The sequence below is a fragment of the Kryptolebias marmoratus genome, linkage group LG7 (assembly GCF_001649575.2).
Source record: "Kryptolebias marmoratus isolate JLee-2015 linkage group LG7, ASM164957v2, whole genome shotgun sequence".
In the NCBI taxonomy this organism is placed as follows: domain Eukaryota; kingdom Metazoa; phylum Chordata; class Actinopteri; order Cyprinodontiformes; family Rivulidae; genus Kryptolebias; species Kryptolebias marmoratus.
The window spans coordinates 23,842,907-23,870,276 of NC_051436.1; the positions used below are offsets into that span (position 1 = coordinate 23,842,907).

Consider the following 27,370-nt stretch of genomic DNA (forward strand, 5'->3'; position numbering starts at 1 on the left):
TAGAATTTTGTGGTTATTTGCAAGCGCAAACAACAACAGCAGCTAGCTGTAGCACTTCCTGTGCAGGGTGTTGCAACTCCATCAAGATTATAATAATTCTGCCAATTGATCTGCATAATTTGAAACTGGTGATGGAAAGGTCTCTAAAATAGTGTTCACATGAACTGTTGAGAACTTTAGAGACTGGAGTTTTTTTTGTTTTGTTTTGTTTTTTAAGACTGCGGGAGTTGCCCTACTGATAGACTAGCTGTTAGCCCATTAATCTGGTCAGAATTAAGCTCTGTTTCTCCAAAATGAATTAAAAAAAGGTTAAAAAAAACAGCTCTTTGAACAACTTCATTTTTATCTACTAAAAGTAAGATAAAAATTGTTTGTAACTTTTCATAGAACCCCACTGTAAAAGATTTGAACAACTTTAACTTCATCAGTCTGTAATTAAGACGTCTCCTTCACCTGATCATTTTTTACAGGGTTTAAAATATAAAAGTCTGACAACATGTTGAAAGTTATGAGATCACAATGCTGTTAGGTGTTGCTGTTTGTAGGTCATTGGGTCTGTCTCAGGTTTTGCAGGGAAAGAAACCTATTTTAAAGCTGCAAATTCTGTCTGAATCCAGGTTTAATTGAGCCAAAACAAAACTGTTTAGTTTTATTATTCAAAGTTGAATTTAGATTCAATATGCACACACTATGACACTCTGAATTTACTGTTACCAACTGTTTTATAGCTCTCTGAAAGTTTTTACAGCCCTTTAGAGAGAGGGGATTAATCTTTATCAGTGACAAATGAACATTTTTATTGGTTGCTTTAGCTATTTATGCTTAATTGAATAAATATTTACACTCTGTCTCCATTTGTCTTTTTATTATCTTTGTTTTTCCTCCAATTTATTTCTCTACCTTTCCCTTTTGTGTTATTTTTTTCTTTTTAATTTTGTTAAACCTGTCTTTGTTTCCCTTCCTTTTGCTTTTCAGCGTGCCCAACCTGAACAGTGACCTGTTTGATCTCCAGCCGGCCTTCATTCCTTCTGTGCAGAGCACTCCTTCAATCTCCAATGCCAACAGTGCCTGGGGAGGTATGTTATTTGCATACATTTATAAAGGAATCAGTGTGAATTTGTCACATCGATGCCTGTAACACATACACATGTTCACAAATGGATTTATTGTTAAAATATTCCCTCGGGCAGGCTTTAATCCATCCGCCCACCATCACTCTCTCCTTAGAAACCAATGTTGTGTAACCCACTCAGTGTCTTGTGTTGAAACAAGTGTCAAGCTTTTCTGCTGTATCTTGAAATAAAAAGTCCTGTAACTTTAGATTGAGATTTTCAGAATAAACGTCAGCTGAGATTCTGCCTCCCCAACCTTGGTTTCATGTTCGCCAGTGTGAAAAATGTTGCTGAGCTCCACTTTGAGACATTAGTGGTGCTGTACAACTTGGACCATGTGATTCTGAAGAAAGAAGGCTGACATTTCATCTTGCTATTTAGAATCAAAATGTAGCTCAAAAATACATTTAGGAGATGTGATCATGTGGATATAAAGGCTTTATATCAAAGGATTGTTCTGAAGCCACTTAGAATTAGGCCAGGTTTTAAAACGGAAGCTACTTCTAAGCAGGCTGTGGATTTTATCTCTAACTCTAACACTGGAGATTAGAATCCACTGTTCTTTTCTTTAAAACAACACAAAGTATCTTGTGGAGATACTTAAAGCTGGACCATAAATGTATGAAATGTAGACCAGGGGTTGAGTTCCATTCTCACTTTAGGATGTATGAAAATAAACGTTGAGTGAAAATGAGAGTCCCTCGCCGTGACAATTCCCAGTGGCATAAACTTGCCCTAGGAACATTGAATGTCATCCCACTGGCAGGTAAGGAGCCACAGCTCGTGTGTGAGGTTGAGCGATATCAATTAGATATAGTTGAGCTCACCTCTTTGCACAACTTGGCTCTGTCTGTGAGATCTTCAACTCACACCTCCAAGAGAGTTTTTCGTGTGTCCTGGGGTAGATCAGGGACATGGAATCCAAATGGGTCATGTTCAGGGTCTCTATTACAGATGCAACATCCAGAAGCTGTGGCCTTAAGGTCATTGGTGCCTGTTGCAGCGGAAACTGGAGGCCCTGGATACCAGCAGTAATGGAGGCCATCAAGCTGAAGAAGGAGGCCTTTAGAACTTGGATGTCCTTGGGGACTCCTGAAGCAGTTGACAGGTACACGTTGGCCAGAAGACTGTGGCTTCTGTGGTTGGGGATGCAAAATTTGGAGGAATTCGAAGAGGCCATGGAGAAGAACTTTTGATTGGCCTCGAGGAGGTTGTGGCAAGCCGTTCGACTTAGAAAGGGAAAGCAGGCTCCATCTCAGCCCGTGCTTTGTCTGAGTGGGGAACTGCTGACCCAAACTCGGGATATTGTTGAGCGGTGGAAGAAGCACTTTGAGGATCTCCTTAATGCGGCCACCATGTCCATCTTTGAGGAGACAGAGTCTAGGCACTTGAAGGCAGATGAGTTCATTACCATGGCAGAGGTCACAGAGGTAGTCAAAAAGCTCCCAGGTGGCAGAGTGCCAGGGGTGGACAAGATTTGCCCTGAGTTGCTGAAGGCTCTGGCCATTCAGGGGCTGTCATGATTGACAGGTCTCTTCAATATTGCATGGAGGACCCGGACAATACTGAGGGAGTATAGGGTGCCTGGGTTGCTTTTGAGGATTTTCCAGTCCCTGTATAACCAAATCAAGAGCTGAGTCTGTATTCTTGACACAAAATCCAGCTCATTCTGCAAGCATGTTGGATTCCGCCAGGGCTGTCCCTGATCTCCAATCCTGTTTGTGGTATTTATGGACAGGATCTCGAGGCACAGTCATGAAGAGGAGTGTTTCTGGTTTCGGAACCTCTGGGTCTTGTCCACAGTAATAAGGGTGTTACTACGATCGGTCATGGTAAAGAAAGAATTGAGTTGAAAGGCAAAACTTTAAATTTACTGGTTCATTTGTTCCAACTCTCACTTATGGTCATGAGATTTCCAGATACAATCGGCTGAAATCAGCTTCCTTTGTAGGGTGGCCAGGCTCAGCCTTAGAAATAAAGTGAGGGGCTTCATCATCTGGGGGGGAGCTCAGAGTTGAGCTGCTGCTCCTTCGCATCAGGAGTCTGTTAAAGTGGTTGATGCATCTTATTAGGATGCCTCCTGGACGCTTCCCTTTTGGAGGTTTTTCAGGCATGTCCCACTGCGAAGAGACCTTGGGGCAGACCCAGAAATTGCTAGAGAGTTAATGTATCCTCTTTTGTTTGACAATACCTTGGGATACCCCAAGAGGAGCTGGAGAGTGTCATTGGGGAAAGGGATGTCTGGGTTTCTCTCCTGGATCTATTGCCTCTGCAACCCCAGCATGTATAAACGGTAGAATATAGAGATGTACATGTTATTAAACACGTGTTTAAAGTGGGAAATGCCTCAACCTCAAAAATGCATCAATGGCTGATTTGTTCCCAGGTTCACTACATTTACAATACCAGTGTGTAATTCATGTACAGTAAATGGTGTCTAACATTATTAGATGAGAGGCAATGGGCAGCCGTCTTTGGCATTACTCCCACCTTTATATTTGACCATTTAAACTTTCCATTACTTCTGTGGGTGTGCTCTGCTTGGACAACTGCAGCTTCACACAAACTGTAACTCCTCTTTGCGGATGGCCCAAATGCCAGAGGACAGAGTGTCAATTACATTTTTATGCCCCACTGCCTTATTTAGGAGCCTTTCTGACTCACATTCCATGAAATTCCTAATTTTCCCACATCTAGACATCATTTTTGATCATGCAGAGAGGAGAATCAACCCCTCAAGGACATATTTACATTTATTTGCATACTTAAATGGAAGCATGCCAGAGAAGGGCATATACACTCAGTTTCATGTAAATTGGCATGTATGAAGGAAAGGTGCGCAGAAACATGCATATACATGATTTGATAAATCTGAATATTTTTGTACATATGCACTTTTCAAATCTGCATGCCAACTTTTTGTATGATAGCTGGACAGTCTTTTATACATAGGTCCCTAGTTGTTGGGATTCTAGCTCGTGTAATTATTTTGTTACTAACCTCTTCCAACATCATACCTGCCTAAGCCTGTTTTGTACCCACCTTGGCAGCCACCCACACATTTATGATTTATTCCACTTTAGTACACTTTTGAAATGAAGATAGGAATATTTGGATCAGTTTTTGAAATAACTGTTATTTATCATTTGTGTAGTTTTTAGACATGGACATTTAGGGCTGTATCCTCAGATGTTTTAGGTCTCAGGAGAGTTCTCAAAAGTGTCAAAATACAGTTCTACCACTCTAAAGTTTACAAAAACTAAACTGAGAAGGGTTTAAGATGTTCACCAACTAGTTGCCAGCAGTTGCAGCCCAATGAGATACTGGCTTTATTGAAGAAGCCTTAACGTTTGTACAGTGTTTAACATGAAACGTAAAAAAATACAACTATTATGAAAACACTGGATTTAGAAAAAGCACATGACAAGGTGCTGTGGGAGGAGCTGTGGTGTTGTATGAGGAAATCTGGAGTGGCAGAGAAGTATGTCAGACTGGTACAGGACATGTATGAGGACAGCAGGACATGTATGAGGACAGCAGGACATGTATGAGGACAGCAGGACAGTGGTGAGGTGTGCTGTAGGAGTGACTGATAGCTTCATTGTGGAGGTGGGAGTGCATCAAGGATCAGCTCTGAGCCCCTTCTTGTTTGCTCTGGTGATGGACAGACTAACAGATGAGGTCAGACAGGAATCCCCGTGGACTATGATGCTACAAGGAGCAGAGGTCACAAAGGTGCAGGACTTCAAGTACTTAGGGTCGAATGTCCAGTAAAACGGGGAGTGTGGTAAAGAGGTGAAGAAGAGAGTCCAGGCAGGATGGAGTGGATGGAGAAAAGTTTCAGGAGTTATTTGTGACAAAATGATGGCAGCAAAGGTCAAAGGAAAGGTTTACAAGACAGTGGTGAGATAAGATATGTTGTATGGTTTGGAGACAGTGGGACTGACAAAAAGACAGGAGACAGAACTGGAAATGACAGAGCTGAAGATGTTGAGGTTCTCCTTGGGAGGGATGAGGATGGATAGGATTAGGAATGAGGTCATCAGAGGTACATCACAGGTTGAATGACTGGGAGATAAAGTTAGAGAGACCAGACTGAGATGATTTGGACATGAGCAGAGGAGGGACAGTGGGTATATTGGTAGAAGGATGTTATGTCTAGTTTATTTCCCACCTGAGTTTCATAATAATTGTATTTTATAAGACTAGTGTTATATTCAGACAACTGCTCCCTGAGGCTTTAAACCTGAATCATCAAGGGGGATAAAAAAACAAAAAAAACAAATGGTATATCTATGGATTTCCTAGAGCACAGGATTAGCTCTCCTCTCAAAGCCTCATGTTCCCAACAGCCTGAACATTTTTACATCCCATTTTTACAAAATGACAATGATGGAAGTACACTGAGGACCCAAACGTACCAGTTCCTAATCTGATCGGATTAGTGTAGCTGGAGATGGTGGTGAAGCTACTATATTTCTATAAAATCGGTCTGTTTGCATATACAGTGGTGTCATTTGCAAAGAGATTTGGGATAAAGCTGCTCCAGCATCTGTCTGATGCAGCCTAAATAGCAACAAAACAGGATGGTAATCAGTCATGTTTAACTGCCTTCCTCAGGACTGGAGAACCAGCCGCTGCAGAGCACCGCGCCGGCCATGACTGTAGATTTTGATGCTGTGTTTGGGAATAAAGAAACATCCAGTAACAACGGCCCACAACCTGCAGCTGGTAAAGCCCTCTCTGCCTGTCTGTCTGTTCAGACAGCATTAGACTGAAAAATCTTTTTGGCTTCAATGGCAGCACGAGTGCTTCATTTAACTAACCTGATTAGTTTCACCAACCTGTCGTTTTTCGTCCTGCTTGGTGGGCTTTCTAACTCCATCACAAAACTTTCTTATGACAGTAATCCTAATTCTTCTAAAAGAAGGTATAAAAACACACAAAATGGTTGTCACAAAACTTCAAAACTCAGTCTGAATTTTAGAAGGTCCTAAAAACTCAGTTCCAAATGTTCAAAATTGCATAATTTGGACTTTAAAATTTTAAGATATTAGTGACTACATGTTTGCTACAAACCAGCTGTGATGAAAATCAAGTTATTTAGGAACAAAAAACCTTCAAGGTTTCAAAAATGAACAGATTCTAGGACTGTCTTTTCATCCAGAGTTCTACCACAATTTAAAGAAAAGAACGAAAGAAAATAACTAACGTAAAGTTTATCAAATCTTCTCTCTTTAAACCTATTTATTTAGATAGTTTTTCATTAATAAGTTAAACCAGGATGATCAGTTGTAAAATTATTAAAGCAATAGTTTAGATCTCTTAATGTGGATTCTGTGGAAAAATTATGAATAATTAATCCCACCTGTTGAACAATCTTATTTTCAGGTTGTCCCCAGAAGTTTAACAGTTTTTTCACCTCAAGGGAAACATGGTCATGTGAAAGAGCAGGAAGTGACAGGATGTTCCTCCACTTTATACTTTTTCTTGACATCTTTCACAGTAATCCAAGAGTTCTGAAAACTGTTTGGTCTTAAAGTACAAATGACTAATTTTACTTAATGTAAGCTAAACAAAAGAATGTTGCATCTAATATACTTTGCTGTAATAAATAAGGAATATTTGAAGTTCTTTTATATATGTATATTCTGATCTTGTTACGCGAGAGACTGAACTGAGAAAAAAACGGCTATTATATAATATTGTATAACAGCTATTAGAGCTGAAAAAAGTAAATATAAAAATGGTTTACAATTACAGCGTTTGACCTTCAAACAGACTTTAAGTGGGAATCTGTGGAAATATATTCAATATCTTATCTGTTGTAGATAGCTGTTTGAAAGATCTCATCATGGAGAAATAAAGTTTAAATCTGACTGGATTTGTGAGCTAACTAATAATCTTAGGGATGCTAGGACCAAAGTGGATTGTGGACAGTCTTAAAACATCTCCTAACCCCCAAATATTTGTTGCAGGTTATTCCATCACTATTTTATGAATCTTTACATCAACAGTTGCTCATTATATTAATAATAACATAAAACCTGAGATAACAGGTTAGGTAAGGTGTATAAGCTAAGATGCAGTCTCGGGCACTTATGGTTGGAATATCATAATAATTCTGATGCAGTTATTAAAGTAAAATTGTCAGTTTTGTAAAGGATTTTAAATTAGCGTTTACAAGAACCTCTGTGTAATTGTCTAAATTGAATTCGTTTTAAGAAGAACTTAACAAGAACTTACTTCGGCCTTGATCATGCTCAGACTAGTCATTAGCTCCTGGGTCGGGGTAATTTTTTCCATTTCTCTAAACTGAGCTTGTTCAAAGAGCTATCTATAACAGATAAGATAATAGTTGTTCATAAGTTCTCCGCAGAACCTTACTTTCAAAGATCTGAACTATCCTTTTAAGAGCAGAAAAAGAAACAGTTGGCTTTTTTGTAATCCCCTTAACGTCAGAATAGATGGGAGAATGTGTAGGAACCTGTTCTTTTACTACCTCTGCCTGACTTCTTGTGTTAACAGCTTTAGACTGATGTCTCAGTGCTGCAGGTCTGACATTTTACCTCGGAGTCCTTTTATTAGCTCACTTTCTTTTAACCTTCTAACAGTTGACACAATCGATCTTACTGCTTTTTAACCTTTTTGTGTCCCATGACACTCCAGTAGAGTTTTAACACACATGGGTGGTTGTACAATTTCATAAAAAGGCAGATAAATACAACTTTCTTTCATAAAGAACATAAGAAGTTCAGAATGTTGCATCATTTTAAATTATCTGCAATTATACTACTATAATTTCTGTGGTGGAAAAAATTGTATCATCTTAAGCCATCATTCCTTTGTAGAAAAGGTAAGTTTAGTCTTTGACTTTCAATTTTAAATGGACTTTACTTTCTAGCCAACCAGGCTACTCAAAGCACTTCACAACACAATCTGTGCCCTCATTTACCCATCCACACACACACACTTGTACAGCACTCTACTACATCTCTACAAAGCTAATCTGAATAAATCATTCTATAGAGTCTAATGATCAGTGCTTTAGACTGCATTCATACACTGATATGGCACACATTGGAGGAAATGAGGGGTTCAGTGATTTGTCCAGGGACACTTCGACGTCCAACTGCTGCCAGGATTTGAACTGACGACTCTCTCAGTGGAGGATGACTGCTCTAAAAACTCCCACACCACATAATTCCACACTTTTACACATAATTGCATCATTTTGTTGTACATTTCAAAGTAAAGACTCCAGCTGTTGTTTTAGGTTCAAGTTTATAATCTGACTTTTTGTTGTTTGTTTCACTGTGACAGTATCCATCAATCAACCCAGCTTGGTTTGTCTGCATCAGTCATCCAGCTGTTTTAGAGCGACACTCACAGCATGTTTAGTTTACACTTGTTTAGATGACCTTAAACAAAAATATCACCCAGGTATTAGTCATTTATCATAAACAATAAATCTGTGGTAAAATCTTACAAAAATAATCTGAAGGCAAGTTTTATGTAGTGATTTTGTTTTGTTTTTTCTTTCACCTTGTTTAACTTCATCCGCATTTCCTCCAGTCTTACAGTTTTAGGCAATCTGGTTTTAGCTTTAAACAGACTTTTTTGTTAATGAAGTATGTGTTGAAACTATTATATCAACCAGTACATCATCTTGGGAACTGGCAACATCTCAAATAATGTATTCAGCTACTGTGTGTCTCTGGTTGCTTTCAGGTGTGTAAATGCATTATCTGTGTATTTCTGTGTCTGTATGTTTGTCAGAGTCTGTTCACACATCTTCTGTCATTTTCCTCTATCCCATCTGTCAGTTTCTGCTCATCTGTTTTGTTGTTGTTCACACCATTCTCACCTTCCTCCTTCTCCTCGTCTCTCTGCTTCCTTTTGTTTCATCTTTGTCATTGTTTGCTTTACTGTCTCCTTATCACACTTCACAAGGCAAGAATCACCCAGGCAACTCCTTTCCATCTGCTCTCCTCCTTTCTCCTCACATATAAAATACCTTAATATTCTCTGCATTTTTGTGTTGATTTTAACCATTTTTAGCTAGAGCTGGACAATAAAACCTAAAACTATTTTTGTGGTAGTCATATCTTTCAAACTGTGGTACAAGTTCCACTGGTGGTACTCAGGATTCCTCTATTTGAACTTAATTATTACAATAATTCCAATAATTATTACCATCATGGGTATAACTGTGATCAAATTAGAGAGACCGGTGTGCAAGTGGCTACTTGAGCATCACCAGTGATGTCTCTAAAGCACCTGCAAGCAACAAATGTTACAAAAACTGTCAGGAAATTATTTACATAAATGTCGATCTGTTACAAGATTACTTGAAAAAAACAAAAAACAGATTTTGATTAAATTTTCAGGAAACGGAGTTGTCACAAGAAACAATTGATTAACTTTTGATGGTGATCCAGATCACGATCTGGGGTCAAGGTCACAGGTGACCTTCTGCTCTAACTCTGCAACTGTGTATTGTAGGAATGTAAAACTGCACACCTCATGGGTCAAGGATGATCCCTATTGATCTCAAGGTCATGGGATCAAAAATCAAGGTCACAGGTTTTTTGTTAAAACCTTGTTTAGGTTTAGGTTTGTTTTCACTTATTCTAAATATCCCCATATAAAAGAAGAAATGGAAGGTAAAAATGAACCACCACTGTAGTGACTGGACTCTGATAAGTTTGGGATGATGTATTTATCAAATTAAAAGATGAAGTTGGATCTGTTCTGGTAAGTCTACCAACCCTGAAGCTACATAAAATCCAGTCATTTGAGCTGCCTTTGAATAAGCAAAACTAGTTATTAGATTTTGATGAAATTTTCAGTAAATGTTGAGGTTGTAACAAAAAACTATTGATTAAATTTTGCTGGTGATCTGGATTGAACTATATTTTAATGATGCTATGGCCTTGTCAGAGGTTTGCGCTGTCAGAGTGCTTCTAGTTTAAAGCGGACCTATTCTGCTTCCTTGAACAAGTCAGGATAGGTCTGTGGGCTGTACAAAATATGTTAATTAAATTTAATACACAAAATCATTCACAGATATTGAGATTTCACCTGATCAGTTCTGCCTGTTTTGAGCTCATTTAAGAATGAGAGGTTTTAGGGCTACTTCACTTTAATGCAAATAAGCTGCTGTTGGCCACGCCCCCAACTCAGTATCCCGTCTCAAAACATAAAAACTCTCTCAAGGATTAAACACTGCAGATCTGACAAACATTTATATCTTTATTAATTCAAAAAAAATAAAAATAAAAAAAGGATAAAACAAGGCCAGGATCAGCTCGGCCAGCAGCAGGGTCAGACGCCGCCTCCAGTCAGGGGGCCGCCTGGTAAAGATCAGTTAAAAAAAAATTTCCCAATCTTTCTTCTCTTTTATTAAAAAAGTTCTAATGTTAGTTTAGACAAACCTGAGTGACCTGCCGTTTTTTTGCGCTTGGACTGTTTCTAGAAGCAGAAGATACCCAGATGAAAGTACAAAATCATGTAAAAAGTGAATTTTGCATAATATGTCCCCTTTAACAAAAAAAAGTTCAAAATAAATTACAAATTAATTAATCAGCTTGATAAAGTTGATCAAAATAAGTTTTCATATATATATTTATTATTCTTGTATATCAGCTCTGCATTAATGATATCTTCTAAGAAGTGTGTTTTATCTGTAAAAAGGCTGTCAGGGATCCTTAAGTACGATACAGCCAGAGACGGTGAGCACTCTGTTTGTGTAGTGAGGCTTGGATAATGCTGTTTTATTACATTTCTGTTCAGGTTTGTGATTTTTAGATGAACTATTGTAAAGGATTTGCTTCTTTCCTTCCTTTCGTTCGAATTTAAAGTATATTGACATTTAGAACTGATGCTGGCTCACCTAACCTAACGCTGATATCATTATTTTCCCTGTTCAATACAAGTCTCAGGGCTTGCTTCTTCTCATCCTTCCCTTCCTCCTCCTCTCATCTGATTCACTCTCATTTTTTTCTTGCTGCCCTGTAGTGTCTGATCTATTGAATAAAATTTTGCTATATAGCCTCTCATTGGTTCAGTTTAATTTACAAAGCCTCGCTGACATGGACATTTAAGAAACAACAAAAGAAAAAAGAATAAGTCACCCGCATTGCCAGAGCATTTTATCAGAGTGATGACAATGATAGAGAAATTGGAGTCTAGAGAAATAAAAAGATTGTGTGCAAAAGTAGCTTTCCTCCCTCGTGCCCTATTTCCTCTTGATTTTTCATCCTCTTTGATTTTCTTCTTTCTAATTTTTCCTGTCTGTATGTTTTCTCTGCTTTCCTTTTTTTCCCCTCTCATCTGCTAAGTTAGCAGGAACAGTGTTTTTCAGATTCTCTTCACTCAGCACTACTGTCAGACCGACGCACCGCTTCTAACTAAATATTAATCCTCCTCCTTTCTTCACCAGCAGTTGCCTATCTGCCCCCCNCTCCACACACACACCTGTTTTTGTGAGTAGATGCTGTCCATTTAGAGCAATTTGTTTTCCTTTTTTGCTTTGTACAACTTATTTTTCAAAGCCCTAGCATGAGTTGGATTCCCAATCATGCATAAAATTGCATTAAAAAAATCTTGTCATAATATTTTTTTTCTCCTCTCACCCTCTGTTTTGCTTTTATTTTACTCACCCAACACACTTTAGCAGTCACACCTCCAGGTTTAAACCAGCAGGGCCATAAAGACCCATTAGCTGAATGAACGCTGACATGGGGAGTTGTTACTGCGGTCTCTTTCATGCACATGTACACCAACTCAGGAAATGACTCCATCGTCTGCATCTATTGACCAAACAAAACACCTTTCACACACTTTTCTCACAGACGCTTGCACGTTCCAAACTACTCTATGTGCTGAGTCACAATTTAACCATGACAGCCAAGACTAGCAGATAAATCAGTCATCTAGATGAACTTCTACAAGCTACTGAGTCAGGAATTATAGGCTGCTGCATGATGTGAGTGGAAATATCTGCTTCAGACAGATAGATCTGCTAGTGTAGGTGAAGGTTCAAAACAAGTTATAAAGAATTTAATTAACATAAAGTCAGACTGTTAGATTCAGGTTAGTATTAGGAGGAACAGTAAAGCTTTTCTTAGATTAAATGTGTCCTCAGACTCATTCAAGTGGTCTTAGCAAAGGTTGACATGTTTGAAAAGTTGAGAAAATTAGATTCAGCATTAAGTCTTATAACTCATACAAAAACCTTTACATTTACTTCTTGAACTCCTTTTTTCTCTTTGGCTCATCTGGAGCTGTAGCTTTGAATATTTTCTACCAGGTGAGCTCTTGTGCAGGTGTCAAAATACAGCTCTAGTTTTCAAGATTTTATGGAAACTAGAATGAGGAGGAGGAGGAGGGTTTGAGACGCCAGCAACACTCTACAACTATTTTAAGAGAAAATTTGTTGCACACTTTTTTTCCCCTTTTTTTTCTTCTTTTAAATATGTTCAAAATTTAGGAGACTCACACAAGTAAATTGAGAACTTTCATGAATGTTTCAAGACATTTTGGAGACTCCCTTGTAAATGCAGTTTACCAACAGTAAGATGCTGGCTTTCAGGATTGTTTTAATATTAAGCTCAACAATGTGACGTTACAGTCAGTGTATTTTTAAGGCCCCCTTCACACTGGATGACAACACTAAGCTCTCAACAACCACCTTCTGTGTGAAGGCAATCATACTATAACACTCTTAGTATTCATTTTTACCAAATAAGTATTTTCCCTGCTATTTTTGCATCCCTGAAATGCTCTCCTGCACTCTCACCACTCTCTATACGCCAGGACGCAGCAATGCACAAGAAGAGCACCAGCACAATATTACCACTACTTTCAGTGTGATGGGATCAGAGCCCAGGCCTGAGCCAATCCTGCTTCAGATTCTTTTGCCAGCCCTACATCATAGACATGTTGTCACCACGCTCCGTCACGGTTCACCCATGCCTCTAATACGCTGCCACCATGGTAATAAACCACCACAATCTCACTACGGAAGTTTTGTTTATGCCTCAAAACATCATGGAGTGATCTCGCTGTGTCACACAGAATGGGGAGCCCACGTCATTCTTAATGAACACCTGAAAACCTCACTAAGACGCTGCAAAGATCATCTGCATTTTGGCTGATTTTTGTACTTAAGAGTGGGATGTTATCTATTATGAAGAGGACTTAGATTCTGAGTTGTTTTAACAGCTGTTATCAAGATTCAACCTACTGTATAAAAATAGTAGTTGCAGAAATATTAAACACCAGTAGTGGTCTTAATTTTTATACAGGATGGTTCCCATGAAAGGGTTTTCTACAGAAATCAGTCCTCTGAATAAACTGAATGTAGCTGACATCAGTGAAAGTAATAGAAGTAACAGAAAGCATCTCTCTGTTTACTGTTTTCTACAAAATTTTAGTCCTTTTTTTATCTAGGCAAAAGGACAACATAATTATGAATCTAAAATAAGAGTTGAAATTCTTTCTTTTAAGTAAATCAAACTGAATTCATAAGCACAATGTGAATCAGTCTAAAGTAAAGTAGATTTGATTTAATTTTCTACTGTACGTATGTACTAGTTTAAATATAACATTTTAAAGTCATTAGAATAAATACATGTTGAGAACAGATGAGTGCTTGTAAATCTACTCTTTTTGCTGCTTAAGAAAATAACTTTTGTTTCTTTACATTTGAAGAAAATCCAAACAGCTATTGCTGTTTTGTGTACAGGTTTAGCAAACGCACGGGTCTGTCTCCTACCAGAAAATGAAACGAAATGTGTTTTACTCTTGCTTTTCTCCTTCTTTTCATCTCTTTAGAAAGCTACAAACCCTCCACATGATCTGTTCAATGTTGTTTGAAGCCTCTCAGATCAAACATACACGTCTTCCTCTCGACTCATTTACATGTGAGGGGATTTTTTTTCTAGGTTTTGATGCTCTGGGAGAGCTATTAAAGCCTACCGTTCCTGCACACACCGCCCCGCCTCCTGCTGCTGCTCCTCAGATGACCATCCATCCCGGAGGGAAGCTGCTAGCCAACGACCTCGACTCTTCTCTGGCCAACCTCGTGGGCAGTGAGTGGAGTGTTGACACTCATGAATGTGTGAACACAAAGAAAGAAAGAAAAAAAAATACAGTGGAATATCTGTGCAGCAGATGGAACAGTAATATAACACATTCAACGCCAGGCTTTGATTATTTATTGAACGTTTAAAACCCATTTAATGTACACAGTTATTATAAGGCAAGAAACTAAAAGCTGGTTTTTGCTTTTATAAGCCTTGTGTAAAAAAATTAATGTGATTAACTTTTAAGGTTTACATCTTCATTAAGTCAAGTCAAGTTTGTTTGTATAGCACATTTCAGCAACAAGGCAAATCAAAGTGCTTTACATCATAAAAACACAAAAATGCAAAGTCATAAAAACAACACAGTTATTAATTGAGAAGCCAGTAGCTAACATTACATATGTTTAGCAATTACATTAGTACATCAGTAAAGAATTTTGTTTAAGGACCTCTAAATGTTGTGAAATAAACCAGAGAAATAAGAAAGAGAAGATAAAACACCTCTTTTTTTTAACTTTCCCTTATGTGTGATCACTCATGTCTCTGTTTGCTTTCTTCTTTAGATCTCCAGTTTGGATCATCAGCCAAGAAGTAAGTTTTTGAGCTTAAGTTCAGCTTTTAGATCAAGATTTAGATGTTCACAGAAGTAAGCTACCTTTAAGTTGTCAAGAATCCTGGAAAAAGGAGAAATTGTTTTTGTTGTTAAACTCTTAAAAAAATGTTAACAAGTAGATTTGTAAGTGTCAAGATTTATGGGGAAAAAATAAATAAATAAAATATATATATATATATATATATTTTTTTTTTATATATAAAAAATTTTTTTTTATAAAAAAATATATATATATATATATATTTTTTTTTAACACTAAAATCTATAGAGAGCAACAGTTTAGGTTGCAACAGGTTTGAGTCAATGGATAAATAGATGTAATTTATTAATTCCTTCAGTAGTCTGGGAAATTTCTTTGTTGCACCAATAGACAAAAATAATTAAAACAGTGTAAAAAAAAAACAACATTAAAACTGTACAGCAGTCAATATGATTGTGCAATCAATAAAACTGCAAAAAAAAGAATATATGCAAAATCTATGCAAAAATAAGAATCAAACTGTGCCGAAAATGGCTTAAACTGCAAAATCTGATTTAATCTTTACCAAACAGATACAACATTTCCTGCGGTCAGAGGTGACAGATTTGTTTACAGTGTGATGGCCTGTGGCAGGAAAGACTTCCTGTAATGTTGCTACGACAGCAGAGCTTTAGCAATCTCTTAGCAAAGTTGCTTTGCTGTCGATCCAGCGAGAGGTGGAGAGGATGTTCTGCCTTGTCCTTTATAAACAACAGTTTGTTCAGCATCCTTTTCTCCACCACCACTTCAGACTGAGCCAGCCTTTAATATAAGTTCATTTAGTCTCTTTGTGTCTTGTTGGTATAAAGGTAAAAATTCTCAGGAATCTTTCTTGTGGTGTTTTGCTCGTCTTTTACAGGCCAGAGATGCAGTGGAGCCAAACTGGAGAGAAGAAGCTAACTGGTGGCCAAAACTGGCAAAATAAGACCATGTCGACCACACATTGGAGCCCTGCGCCCATGGCCCCACAGCCCATCCCTGTACCACATGTGGTGAGGAGACGTCAACACACTGTGGACACACACACACATACAAATACCCACATATGCTTGAAAGGGTCTCGCAAGGTGTCTGCAAGTCCTGAAAGGCAGCAATAATTTCTTGTTTTTATTCAAGAACAGTTTTAAATTCAAAGTTGAAATTACCATTTGCAATTTCCTTTTGCAAACAAAAGGAAACTCCACCTATAAAAGAAACATTAAATTAGGCCACTGTTCTCTTAGTATTTCCTTTGAGTAACCAAATACCTCATCTTTTCTTTCCATGTTTCAGAAACTCTGACGTGTTTTCCGCACAATAGGACGCACTGTCAATGAATGTTTTTTTTTTAAAAACTTTTGTCATATATAAAGTGCACAAGACTATAAGGCACATCATCGTGCACCTCGCAGTTTTTGTAACTTTACGCAAAATGGATGATTTCAGTGCTCTAGCGGAGCTGGTTCGCCTGTGTCAGCATTTATATGATCCTTTTATGAGAGATCACAAAGATAATCAAGTGGTTCAAAACCCACGGACGAATACTGCACCGACGTAAATGTCAAGTATAAATGCTTCCACTTCTTACATATATAAGGCGGTCCAGATTACAAGGCGCACCGTCATTTTTTGAGATAATTAAATGCTTTAAAGTGTGCCTTACAATCCGGAAAATACGGTTTGTAATTCCTGTTCCGACAAACTTTTGAACTTGTAAATCATTTTTTAGTGTATCCAACAAGATTACTATAATGGTAATTTATAAAGTAGACTGACAGGAAAAAGAATTTTGCCAAGTTTGGCCAACAAACCACTACCATCATTTAAACAGAACTACTTGATCCAGCAGGGGGCAAAGTGTAGATGGACACTATGGATGCACCAATTGATTGCCTAGAATCATATAGTTTTCAATATGACCTGTTTGAGTAATAAATAGTCAATCCAAAACTCAAAAATAATCTGATATTTCCCAGTGCATTCATCGTATATTTTTTATTGATGAATTCAAAGTTAGCCATTATGTGTTGTATGAAAGGAAAGAAGGTTAGCACTCCTCTTGATTAAAAAAAAAAAAATATATATATATATATATTCTGGTTCTTGGCTTAGGTTTTCTTGAACAAGAAAGGCTACATCTGTGCTAATTAATGGTGCTTACTATGCATATGTGACGTTTTGTTTATTTGCCTTTATATGTAGAGGAAGATGAGATGATTAAGTGATCTGTTAAGAAAATCTGTGCAATCCATTTTGGGTCACGAATGAGCTTATTATCATGCCTGTAAAGTATTCTCTGGTTGTACATGAACAATACTTGTTCTCCAGCAGATCCACAAGTGTTTAAATGACAGCATTGTTTTTTACCTTCAGTCTGTTCAAGACAAATGGAAAAACCAGTTAGTTATCTGCTTTATGTGGTTTTATTAGACCACATTCCACATTCTGGATGTCTAAATAATAAAAGAAACCAGCTGGCCTAGTTCTATTCAAAGCTAGCAAGGTCTAAAATAACTAAATCCAGAGTGTTAACCATCTTCTCTTCAAGAAACCACCTCCAAAATGATGGGGATGTACATTTGAACTTGAAGTTTTTGAAGCAGGATGATTTATTTTCTGGACTGACTGTGCTGATGGAAACTTGCAAACACCTTACTAAGACTTTAATCAGAAACGGAATGCTTCTCCTGTTTATGCATGCTGGTTCTTGTTGTTTGCTGTGTACAGATGGGACTTGTGGTGTGTGTTTGTACATGAACCTATCACAGTATAAATGCTGTAGCTGTGTGTGCATGAGGAGTGATTCCTGACTGTCCTCCTGAATTCTGCTCTGCAGTTTGTGGCTGACCAAGACAATCTGTCACTAACCCTCCACTTCCTGTCTCTCTCTCTCTCTTATTCTTTTCCTGTCTGTTGATCCTTCCTCTCTTTCTGTCCTCTTCATCTAATCTCTCCTTCCTGCTGTTTTGCACTGTCACCACTCCTCTTCCTTCCTCTTTTTTTGCATTGTCATCTGCTTGTCCTGTTTTTGACACACATGTCCATGTTGGTCTTGTGACTCACCCCTCCTGTTCTTTTTGGTTTATATGCCAATGTTGTAATTCTAACCTTCTTATGACCTTTTTTTGCTCTTTTCTTGTCATTATTATTATTATTATTATTATTATTAATATTTTTTAAATAATCCACCTTTTTTTTTGCGTCACTCGTCCTTTATCTTTTTATATTCTTCTCCTCTCTGCTACCTTGTCTTCATCTCTACTTCATCATTGCTTCCATGTTTCATCATTCTTTCTCATTTTCTGAGTTCCTTCTTGTTCTCTCCTCTTCTCTTCTGTGTCATTGTCTTTCTGTCTTTCTCTGTCTCTCTTTGTCTCCTGTCCCTTTTTCCTGTTGCGTCCCGATGCAGAATGGAATGTTCTATACTAGTTATGTAAGTACTTATCTGTTTAGTAAGACAAGTCCTAACGAGCTTCACAGAAATGTCTGCTCTGGGCTCAGTTTATCTTACTCTTCATCTTGTCCTCTGTCACCTCCTGGTTATTTTTCTTGTGTTCCTCAGAGGCACATGTTTAAGAAAAATTGGAGTCAGTTTCCACAAATAACTTCATCTTTGAGCTATAAGCTTGCAGTGTGCGCCAACTCACTGATATCATGAGGTTTTTCCTCTTCGGCATTTTACATCAAGTTTTAGTGTTTTTCTCTTTCATTGTTGTGAACCACTTGATACAACACAAGCACTTCTTGAATGGAGCTTACGGACAAGTGTCTTAATGTGTCGAATCTTTGTGCCCTTTAAAAAAAACACCTCAGTAAACAACACTTTTGCACTTTTTGCAAAAAAAGTTCAGGGTTAATATTTGTTTTGTCTCTAAAATGTTTCTGCTCAAAACTTTCACTGGAACATCAAGCCCAAATTTTCATTAGATTTACAAATTTTTTGTTTTTTGTATACAAAATTATTAAATCGCTATATTGACTAATCATCTAGCTTATTTTCTTTTTGAAAATGTTTTTAGGGGATTTTGTTCAATATTTTTTCAGTCTTGCTGAAGGTTTTGTTCAAATTTTTCCTTGGAGTTTTGTTGCTTTTCCACACATTTTCATTTGAATATATGATCATTTTATATATTGTTTTGTTTGTTTTTGTTATTAAGTCTCTAAATTCTGACCTATGAATTATTCAGGCTTAAAAAGGTTCCTAAACTCACAAGATGAACTAATGTTATGTTGAGACATAACTAACAACTTTGCAGATAAACAATTTTTAATTTCAATTTTAGGCTTTTTGATTCCACCAGTTTGTCACAAAGACAATTTGTTCCGAATTTTTTTCTGATTTTATGAAAGACACTAAAGATAAACAGTTTGACACAGAGAGACCGCAAAACTATTGATCAAGACCACTTTAAACTATTACGAGAAAGTCTAGCTGCTTAGAAGCAAAAGAAATAAGAGGTGGTTTAAAAGGTGTGTATAGTACTGTATGTTTATCTTATTTTTAAGATAGACATCATAAGACTAAGACTCATCTTGAATTAGTTATATTGGCAGAGTTATGTCACTTCTGTTCTAAAAAGCAATTCAACATTTTCCCAAAGCAAAACAAGCTAAATTTTCTTCCCACGACGCAAACTTTATATTCTAAGTAAAAAAAGATTCATTTAGTCAGCAGTGACATGGGTTATGTTTCTTCAACAAACCCTTCATACAACAAGCAAGGAATGCTTCAATTAAAGATCAATTTTACAGTGAGAAAATATTCATAAAACATCTTAGAGTACATGAGAAAGAGAAACTTGTATCAAAAGCTGCTGTAAATATAGACATCTTCTAAACGGCAAACATAAGTGTCATAAGTGATAACAGCTGTAGCAGGTAGAAGAAATATAGAAACATCACAGGTAGAAGAGCAGAGATGAACTTGGCTAATCAGTGAAAGAACAAGGTTGCAACAGTCTCTGCTGGGAACCTGGCTCACATTTTAAATACCTGAGCCAAGAAAATAATTTAACTTTTTTAACCACCACTTAGCCTTGCTGGAGCTTTGACAAATAGAAGGCTGACTTTGTAGAGAATAAAAAGAAGAGTTTCACCTCTGAAGGCTAAAAGATGTAGGAAAACTAAAAAATGAACAGACAAGACAGTGAGACATGCAAGAGAAAATAAATGAGAGGTTAAGACGACGGATCCGGATAAATGTGCAGGGTGACACATTGAAGGCTGACAGCTGTGTGTGAAGACAGATGGACACATACTGAAGTGGGGCGTAAACTGAGTCTCACATTCTTGGTTTTCTCTCAGACATGTTGTGTTTAAAAAAATAGCAAGACACTGTTATTCTGTGCAAGACAGACAAACCAATAAAATTCAAAGATAAATGGTTTTGAAATAATGAGAGATTAAGGTGCAGGTGACAGTAAAGTCAATTTAATCTTTAAGCGTGGTTTTAAATTCTAAAGCCACTAAACCACTGGGGTGTTACTGAGCAAGCAGTAAATACATCTGATGAATCCAAGTCTGATCAGTGGGGCTCTTTTATTGCACAGAGAGTTTGATTGATGTTTTTTGAGAACCAACTTTCTCTTCAGAGGCTGCAGCTAAAAGCAGACCTTGGTCAGCCATATTGATTACCTTTTGAGATCAGACTTACAGTTTTACCTGAGCAGAGGCCTGCACTGCAAAGTGAGTTTAGCTTAGCAGGACTTTCTGTCTGTTAGCAAGCTTGACAAAACGTAAACTCTTCTCAAAGATGATGGGTAAAACAATGGTGATGCTGATTTTGCTATTACTCAGTTTTCTCTTTAATCTCTGTGTATTTCTTGCAATATTTGGTGCTTTTTCTGCTCAAAATACATCAATCAAACAAAGTTATGAGGTTGTGACTCTGACACAGCAAACCAAATCAAAAGATGTAAAAAGAATCATTAGAGAAAACACCAATTAGAAAAACAGATGAACTTGGAACTTCAGAATATTGTTAGTTCAGTAAATTAATATCTGCAGCTGTTTAGGTTGAGACAGAAAACTCTTTAACTTGTATAGCTTTGACTCTGTTCCTTAGAGTAATATCTTACTGTGCTGCGACTGTTGGAGACTAGTTTGAATCTCAAAATTGTGAGAAAATAGGCAATTTTTTTTATTGTGGTCTCACTGAATTCTGAGTGTTTGCGACCAACAAGCCCAGTGGCCATGTTTAGCACAACCATTTTTTGAAAATCATGGTATATTTTTGTGTGCACAGCTTGCAACACTGTATTGTAGGCTTTGGACATATTTTGTTGACTGCAGCCTACATCATACCTGCCTCGGCTTGGTTTGTACCCACTTCGGTAGCTGCCCCTACATTTATGATTTAATTATATAGATTATTATATTGACTCTGCCAAGATTGCTCTTTGTCACGATTCTGTTCATAACGTTTATGGACAGAATTTCTAGGCACAGCCAAGGTGTTGAGGGGATCCGTTTTGGTGGCCTTAGGATCGCATCTCTGCTTTTTGCAGATGATGTGGTCCTATTGGCTTCATCAGACTGTGATCTACAGCTCTCACTGGAGCGGTTCGCAGGAGAGTGTGAAACAGCCGGTATGAGGATCAGTGCCTCCAAAACAGAAACCATGGTCTTGAGCTGTAAAAGGGTAGAGTGCCTTCTCCGGGTCGGGGAGGATGTCCTGCCCCAAGTGGAGGAGTTTAAGTATCTTGGGGTCTTGTTCACGAATGAGGGAAAAATGGAGCGGGAGATCGACAGGCGGATTGGTGCAGCGTCTGCAGTGAAGCAGGCGCTGTACTGATCTGTCGTGGTGAAGAGAAAGCTGAGTCAAAAAGCGAAGCTCTCGATTTACCGATCGATCTACGTTCCTACCCTCATCTATGGTCACGAGCTTTGGGTAGTGACCGAAAGAACGAGATCGCGAATACAAGTGGCTGAAATGAGTTTCCTCCGCAGGGTGTCTGGGCTCTCCCTTAGAGATAGGGTGAGAAGCTCAGTCATCCAGGAGGGACTCAGAGTAGAGCCGCTGCTCCTCCACGTCGAGAGGAGCCAGTTGAGGTGGCTCGGGCATCTGGTGAGGATGCCTCCTGGACGCCTCCCTGGTGAGGTGTTCCGGGCANGTCCCACCGGGAGGAGGCCCAGAGGAAGACCCAGGACACGCTGGAGGGACTATGTTTCTCGGCTGGCCTGGGAACGCCTTGGGATTCCCCCGGAGGAGCTGGCCCAAGTGGCTGGGGAGAGGGAAGTCTGGGTCTCCCTACTTGGGCTACTACCCCCGTGACCCGACCCCGAATAAGAGGAAGAAGATGGATGGATGGATATATAGAGTACATCTTTGAAATGCTAATGCAGATTTGGAACAATGTTTTAATTATTATTTTTTTTAATCACTGGCATTGTTCTTAGACCTGAACATTCAGAGCTGTACCCTCGGATGCCAGCTAGTTGCCAACAGTTATGTCAGTGAGTTCTGGCTTTGAAGGGAAAATCATTTCATTGACCAAATTGAATAAATATTGAATTTATTAAATACTCCCTGATATGCAAACTAGTCAATTAAATCTATATTAATATCAGTTTAACAAATTTCTTAGCAAATCTAAGCAAAATCTAAAAATTTATGCAGCTCATTCTCATCCCCTGCTCTGGAGCAGGTCATAAGTTCAGCCTCTATACCCCTCTGTACCCCTTAGCTTAGCTCAAATAAAGCCACCTTCATGATATCATGATATCTCCCTTGATATCTTTGCGTAGCCAGTAATCTTTTTTTTTTTTTTTTTTAATTAATTTTTATTTGGAAAGGCAAGATACAAACATTTTTACATTCCAGTTTCCACCACATTGGGAGGAAGAAAAGAAATACACAGGCCAATCCAAGGTTTTTGTATAACAACCGAACAATGAAAACAAAAGATGTGAGTGGGGGGGTAAGAAAGGGCCAGGTCTATTTTTCCTTTTGTCAGTGGTAAAACACAATCGATAGCAAACATTTCCCATAATCCTGAATTAAGGTATAGTAAACAACACAGCAGTACTTACATGAAATGGCTATATTTAATCTACTGGAATAACTGACTTTACGTAGTTTGTCCATTTAGACCAGATCCTGAAAAAGGATTCTCTCCGACCATGAACAGAAAAAGATAACTTCTCCAGAGTGTAAATGTCCTGTACAATGGAAACCCAGTCTTCCACTGTGGGTGCTTCGGGCTTTAACCATTTTCTAGTGATTGTGTTTTTGCTTGCTGCCAGTAGCATTAACAGGAGTTTTTTGTCATCCAGAGTCCAGTTATCAAATGGAATGTTTCCTAAATATAGGGATTCACAATTACATAGGATTCCTTCAGTAAAGATGTTATTTAGGTGGCAACATATTTGCTCCCAAAAGGCCTTAATCACCGGACAAGCCCAGAAGATGTGGTGGTGATTTGCTCCATTTGTTCCACAGAGTCTCCAACATGTGTCTCTGCTGCCCTGGTGTTTTTTCTGGGCTGGAGTTACAAAGTATCGAACAGAGTTTTTCCAACTGAACAGCCGCCAGTAATCTTTTTTTTTAGTCAACTTTTGGATCAGAAACACTTTTTTCTTTATACCTCACCATAGAATCACTTGTCTCCTTTTAAACTACCTTTGAGGCCGAGAAGGTGGATAAACTTCAGCTCAGTCTTTATGAAACAGTTTAAAATTGCTGCCATTGTTAAAACCTCACTTAAACCTATGAAATGAGCTAACAACTGCACATTTAACTTTGTTGCCCTTAGTCCACGTTCAGGCAAAATCCAAACGATTGGTCAGAATGTTTATAGGATTCGGCCAGTTTGTTACCCACTCTATTTAAAATATTGATTAATGTGCTGAAGCAAAAGCAGAAATTAAAGGATATGTTTGTTTTAGTTTTGCACATAAAAACTTAAACCCACCACAGCTTCACCTAATTAAGGTAATCCATCATTTTCTGTAAGATTACTCAGGTATTACACGACTTTACAAAACAGCTAATTACTCTATTTATTGGAATTTTTGCTCTGTTTTCATTTTATTGCTGCTTTTGCTACAAAATTCAACCTTTTCTCCACTGTGGCAGAAAAGAGAAATGGTGTTCTTACAGTAGGAGTGATTGAGGCTCTGTATGTTAGGATGCTACAGTCAGCTCATTTATTTGAATGTCTAAAGGATTCAAACTGTTTCTGCAAGCTGCCCTGCAGCTGATCAGACACAAGTTCAGATCATCAAAACTACTGCGCACTCATGTGAGAGGGATTGTTGGACTGCAAAAAACTGAGTGTATTGTTTCCAACTATTTGCATTTTACATTGCAGGAGCAGATAGTTGGTTGTGACAATGTTCTTCTCACGCAAAAGTTCAGTATGAACTTACCATACAATTTTCTAGCTACCCAACATTTTAAAGGAAAAGGTTTTGATCTGTGAAAAATGTGCTATTGTTTGTGTAGAAGACCATTTGTTGCCAAACTTGTCAGAAGACATTTGACAGAATTTTCTGGGGTTCCTGCACTTGGAGGATTTGCCAGATTTTGCACATCCAGACCTTTATCACATTGTATTGCACAAAGCTGTTGTATTATTCAGGAAAGAAATAAAAGCTACAAAGCCCTCAAGACATTTACCAGCAGACACAAGATGTTTCTGATAAGCAAATAGTTCCACTATGGAGTGGTGATTATGATCTATGTGATTGCTTATAGTCCACCAAGGGAGCACTGTGATTGTGCATCACTTGGCAGACGGTCATTATGACCATGTCACTATTGCATGTGACATTCACCATCAACAACAATGGAGGACTGTAGTTTGAGTTTTGTTGTGGGTCTTTGATTTATTTTTTAAAGAGGAGTTTAAAAGAGTAAGTAACTTGTACTTCAGCAATGCAATTTTAAGAGTGCAAATGCTGGAAGAACATTTAACTTGCTTTGGGCAATCATCATACATTTATGTATGAACCAATCACATCCACTTATGTCACTTGAGAGATCTTTTTGAGCCAAGAAAGTACCTGTTTTAAAGCAGAAGCTAAAAAAATGATAAATGTAGTTATAAGGACTACAAGTGGCCACAGTACCACCAGCAGTGTGAAAACAAAAAAGATGAACTCAAATAGTTATAAGCACTATGAGGTGGTTCCCTGTGGTCTAGATGCACCTAAAAACAAATAAAATATGCAGCTTTTTGGACAGTTCAAAATAAGACTCTTGTCATAGCTAAGGTGAACAGTGTTCAATCTTTCCTTTTGAATGGGCATTGATGCAGCTTGCCACAAACCTAGCAGTTAAAAAGCTTTGAAATCTACACTTCAGTTTTGAATTGAGGAAGCTCTCAGAACGTCTTCATGAATCATAAGGAAGTCAAGGTACATTTGAGTCCAACTGGTTAGTATTTCTAGGTGCTGCTGTCCATGTTGGCCTTTGCTCTGAACTGGATAGTGTTTCTGGAAAAAGTAGAATAGCAGCTTTGGTTTGTCCCCAACTAATGGTTTATAATGCCTGTAGAGAAGCACAAGTTAGCCATTTTGCTTATTTTAGGTGGAAATTATAGCAGTTTTAACAGACAAGATAAAGTAACAATAGATAAAGCTTGCTGTCCAGGATAGCAAGTAAAGATACAGTAGATCAAATGATTCTGGCATGAGGTGGAAGACTTCTATAGACAGAACACAAATTTGTTCCACTGCATGTACATACCTCATTTTGCACACCCAATCCCCTCCCTTACATTCTGTGTTACTGTAGTACAACACAGGCACTTGCTGCCATATATTACCACTTTGTGAAGCACAAATCAGCAGCTTTGATGCAGATAAGCATGGGTCGCAAACGATTGCTGCAAATTGCCCGTCATGTTGAATCAGAAGCCTATTCAGGTGTTGTGGATTTGATTTGTGCAGCTCACGGTACAGAGCCAAACACGGCCTTATTGTGGGACTCCTTTTAAAGTGGCGGTAATGATTTCTCACAGCAGGAAGCCAGTAAGTACCTCTACTTCTTGCTGTGCTGCCAGGCTCTGAATGAACACATACTTGAGCATTAGATAGATTCGTACATTTCAAAAGATTTTTTTTTTCTTCTGCGTTCTCTAAAACCTTTGAGATATATAGGGTTTAAAAATGTTTTTTCTTTTTTTTTAATTATAAAGGATGTGAACCATTTGAACCAGTTTCAGTTTTTGGTCTGAGGTCATCTGTTTGGTTTTTTGGTTGTTGTTGTTTTTTATCTCCAGGCTCCAGCTCCAATGGCTTTCCCCATGACCACACCACAAGTGCCTGTGTATGGAATGGTGAGTATGCACCCAGAGATTACCTCATACAAAGGTTTCTTTTTTCCTCCTCTGCTTTAAAGACTCTTGACCTTTTCTAAGGCAGACTCCCAACTCCAGTCCTCGAAGAACACTGTCCTGCATGTTTGAGGTGTTTCTTTGCTGTGACACACCTGTCTAGTGAGTGAGTGATTAACAGGCTTCTGCAGAACTTGAAGACCTGCTGAAGAGCAGAGAAACAAGTAAAACATGCAGGATAGTGTTCCTTGAGGACTGGAGCTGGGAATCACTGCTCTAAGGTATATAGGGTTCAATCACCATGTTCCTTCAAATATGGTAAAGATTGGCAAAATTGGGCATGGCTTTTAGATAATGCACAATATTTTTAAATCGCCCACTCAAACACAAGCTGTCCAGTACTTTTTTTTTGACATTTTGTTGCATGCTGTACACTTTTTTGTCAGTAGATGTTGCCATTTCGCTCAACCTTTTTCTCCTTGGCTCTTGGGTGAAACTGACACCTGAGGCCTCGGTCAAATTTACTCACAAATAATGTTTCTTTAGGGAATTATTTCCATTTAATCATTCAGTCAATAATTATATGACCTTTCTAATTTTAACCCTGCATTGAAGTTTAACTCATTATTATTATTAAGCTAAAATTTGGAGAGTCATCCCAAACACATATTCTAATCTTTGTTTAAAACTTGAATTTCTTTAAAGAATGCTAGCTTCACTGTCTCTGTGTGGCCTGTCTCCAGGTTCCTCCCCATATGGGACAGATGGGTGGGGTACCGGTGATGGCTCCTCAGCCAATGATGTACAACCAGCCTGTTCTCAGACCCACCAACCCCTTCTCACCCATGCCAGGAGCCCAGGTAATGTTCCTGCACCATTGTGTTTCAACCCCACCAAATGTACAGGAAAAACATCCTTATAACAGATTGAAAATATCTATACAGATGAGTTTTTCTGTAATCGTCGTTAATATTTTTGATCATAAATGTCTTAAATTGGGTCACTTTGAGGTTTATCTTGTGGAATATAAGAAAAAAGTTTCTTTAAAACATAATCAGGTATTTCATATTTTTCATCAATTAATGCAATGATCAAGTAATTTTTACATAAAATTTATTGTCATAAGTTTAGATTAGAAATAAAGATTTTCATGTTACTGCAATCAGCATTCATTCGTAAGCTCTTTCACCTTATGTCATTTCATAAAAAGAAAATGAACTTGAAAGATGCCAGTGAATCTTTAAAAGGATATTTTGGACCTGTTTAATCAGGATTCT

The 27,370-nt window shown here is 38.0% G+C and overlaps 1 protein-coding gene and 1 non-coding gene across 7 annotated transcripts in view; both read left to right on the forward strand.

Annotated features, from left to right (window-relative positions):
- si:ch211-200p22.4 (phosphatidylinositol-binding clathrin assembly protein) overlaps positions 1-27,370 on the forward strand; it is a 122,694-nt gene that overhangs the window by 89,177 nt on the left and 6,147 nt on the right. For 4 of the 6 annotated variants that reach the window (XM_037976577.1, XM_037976578.1, XM_037976580.1 and 1 more), the window contains 8 exons: positions 976-1,076; positions 5,733-5,843; positions 14,063-14,209; positions 14,767-14,794; positions 15,695-15,827; positions 18,224-18,247; positions 26,040-26,096; positions 26,837-26,953. In XM_037976577.1, the coding sequence (XP_037832505.1) occupies positions 976-1,076; positions 5,733-5,843; positions 14,063-14,209; positions 14,767-14,794; positions 15,695-15,827; positions 18,224-18,247; positions 26,040-26,096; positions 26,837-26,953 (718 nt within the window). The remainder of the gene's footprint in view (positions 1-975; positions 1,077-5,732; positions 5,844-14,062; positions 14,210-14,766; positions 14,795-15,694; positions 15,828-18,223; positions 18,248-26,039; positions 26,097-26,836; positions 26,954-27,370) is intronic. The other 2 variants (XM_037976579.1, XM_037976582.1) reach the window with 2 other exon arrangements.
- LOC112451276 lies at positions 16,839-16,958 on the forward strand. Its single transcript, XR_003040062.1, has one exon. It is a non-coding gene; the product is annotated as a U6atac minor spliceosomal RNA (small nuclear RNA).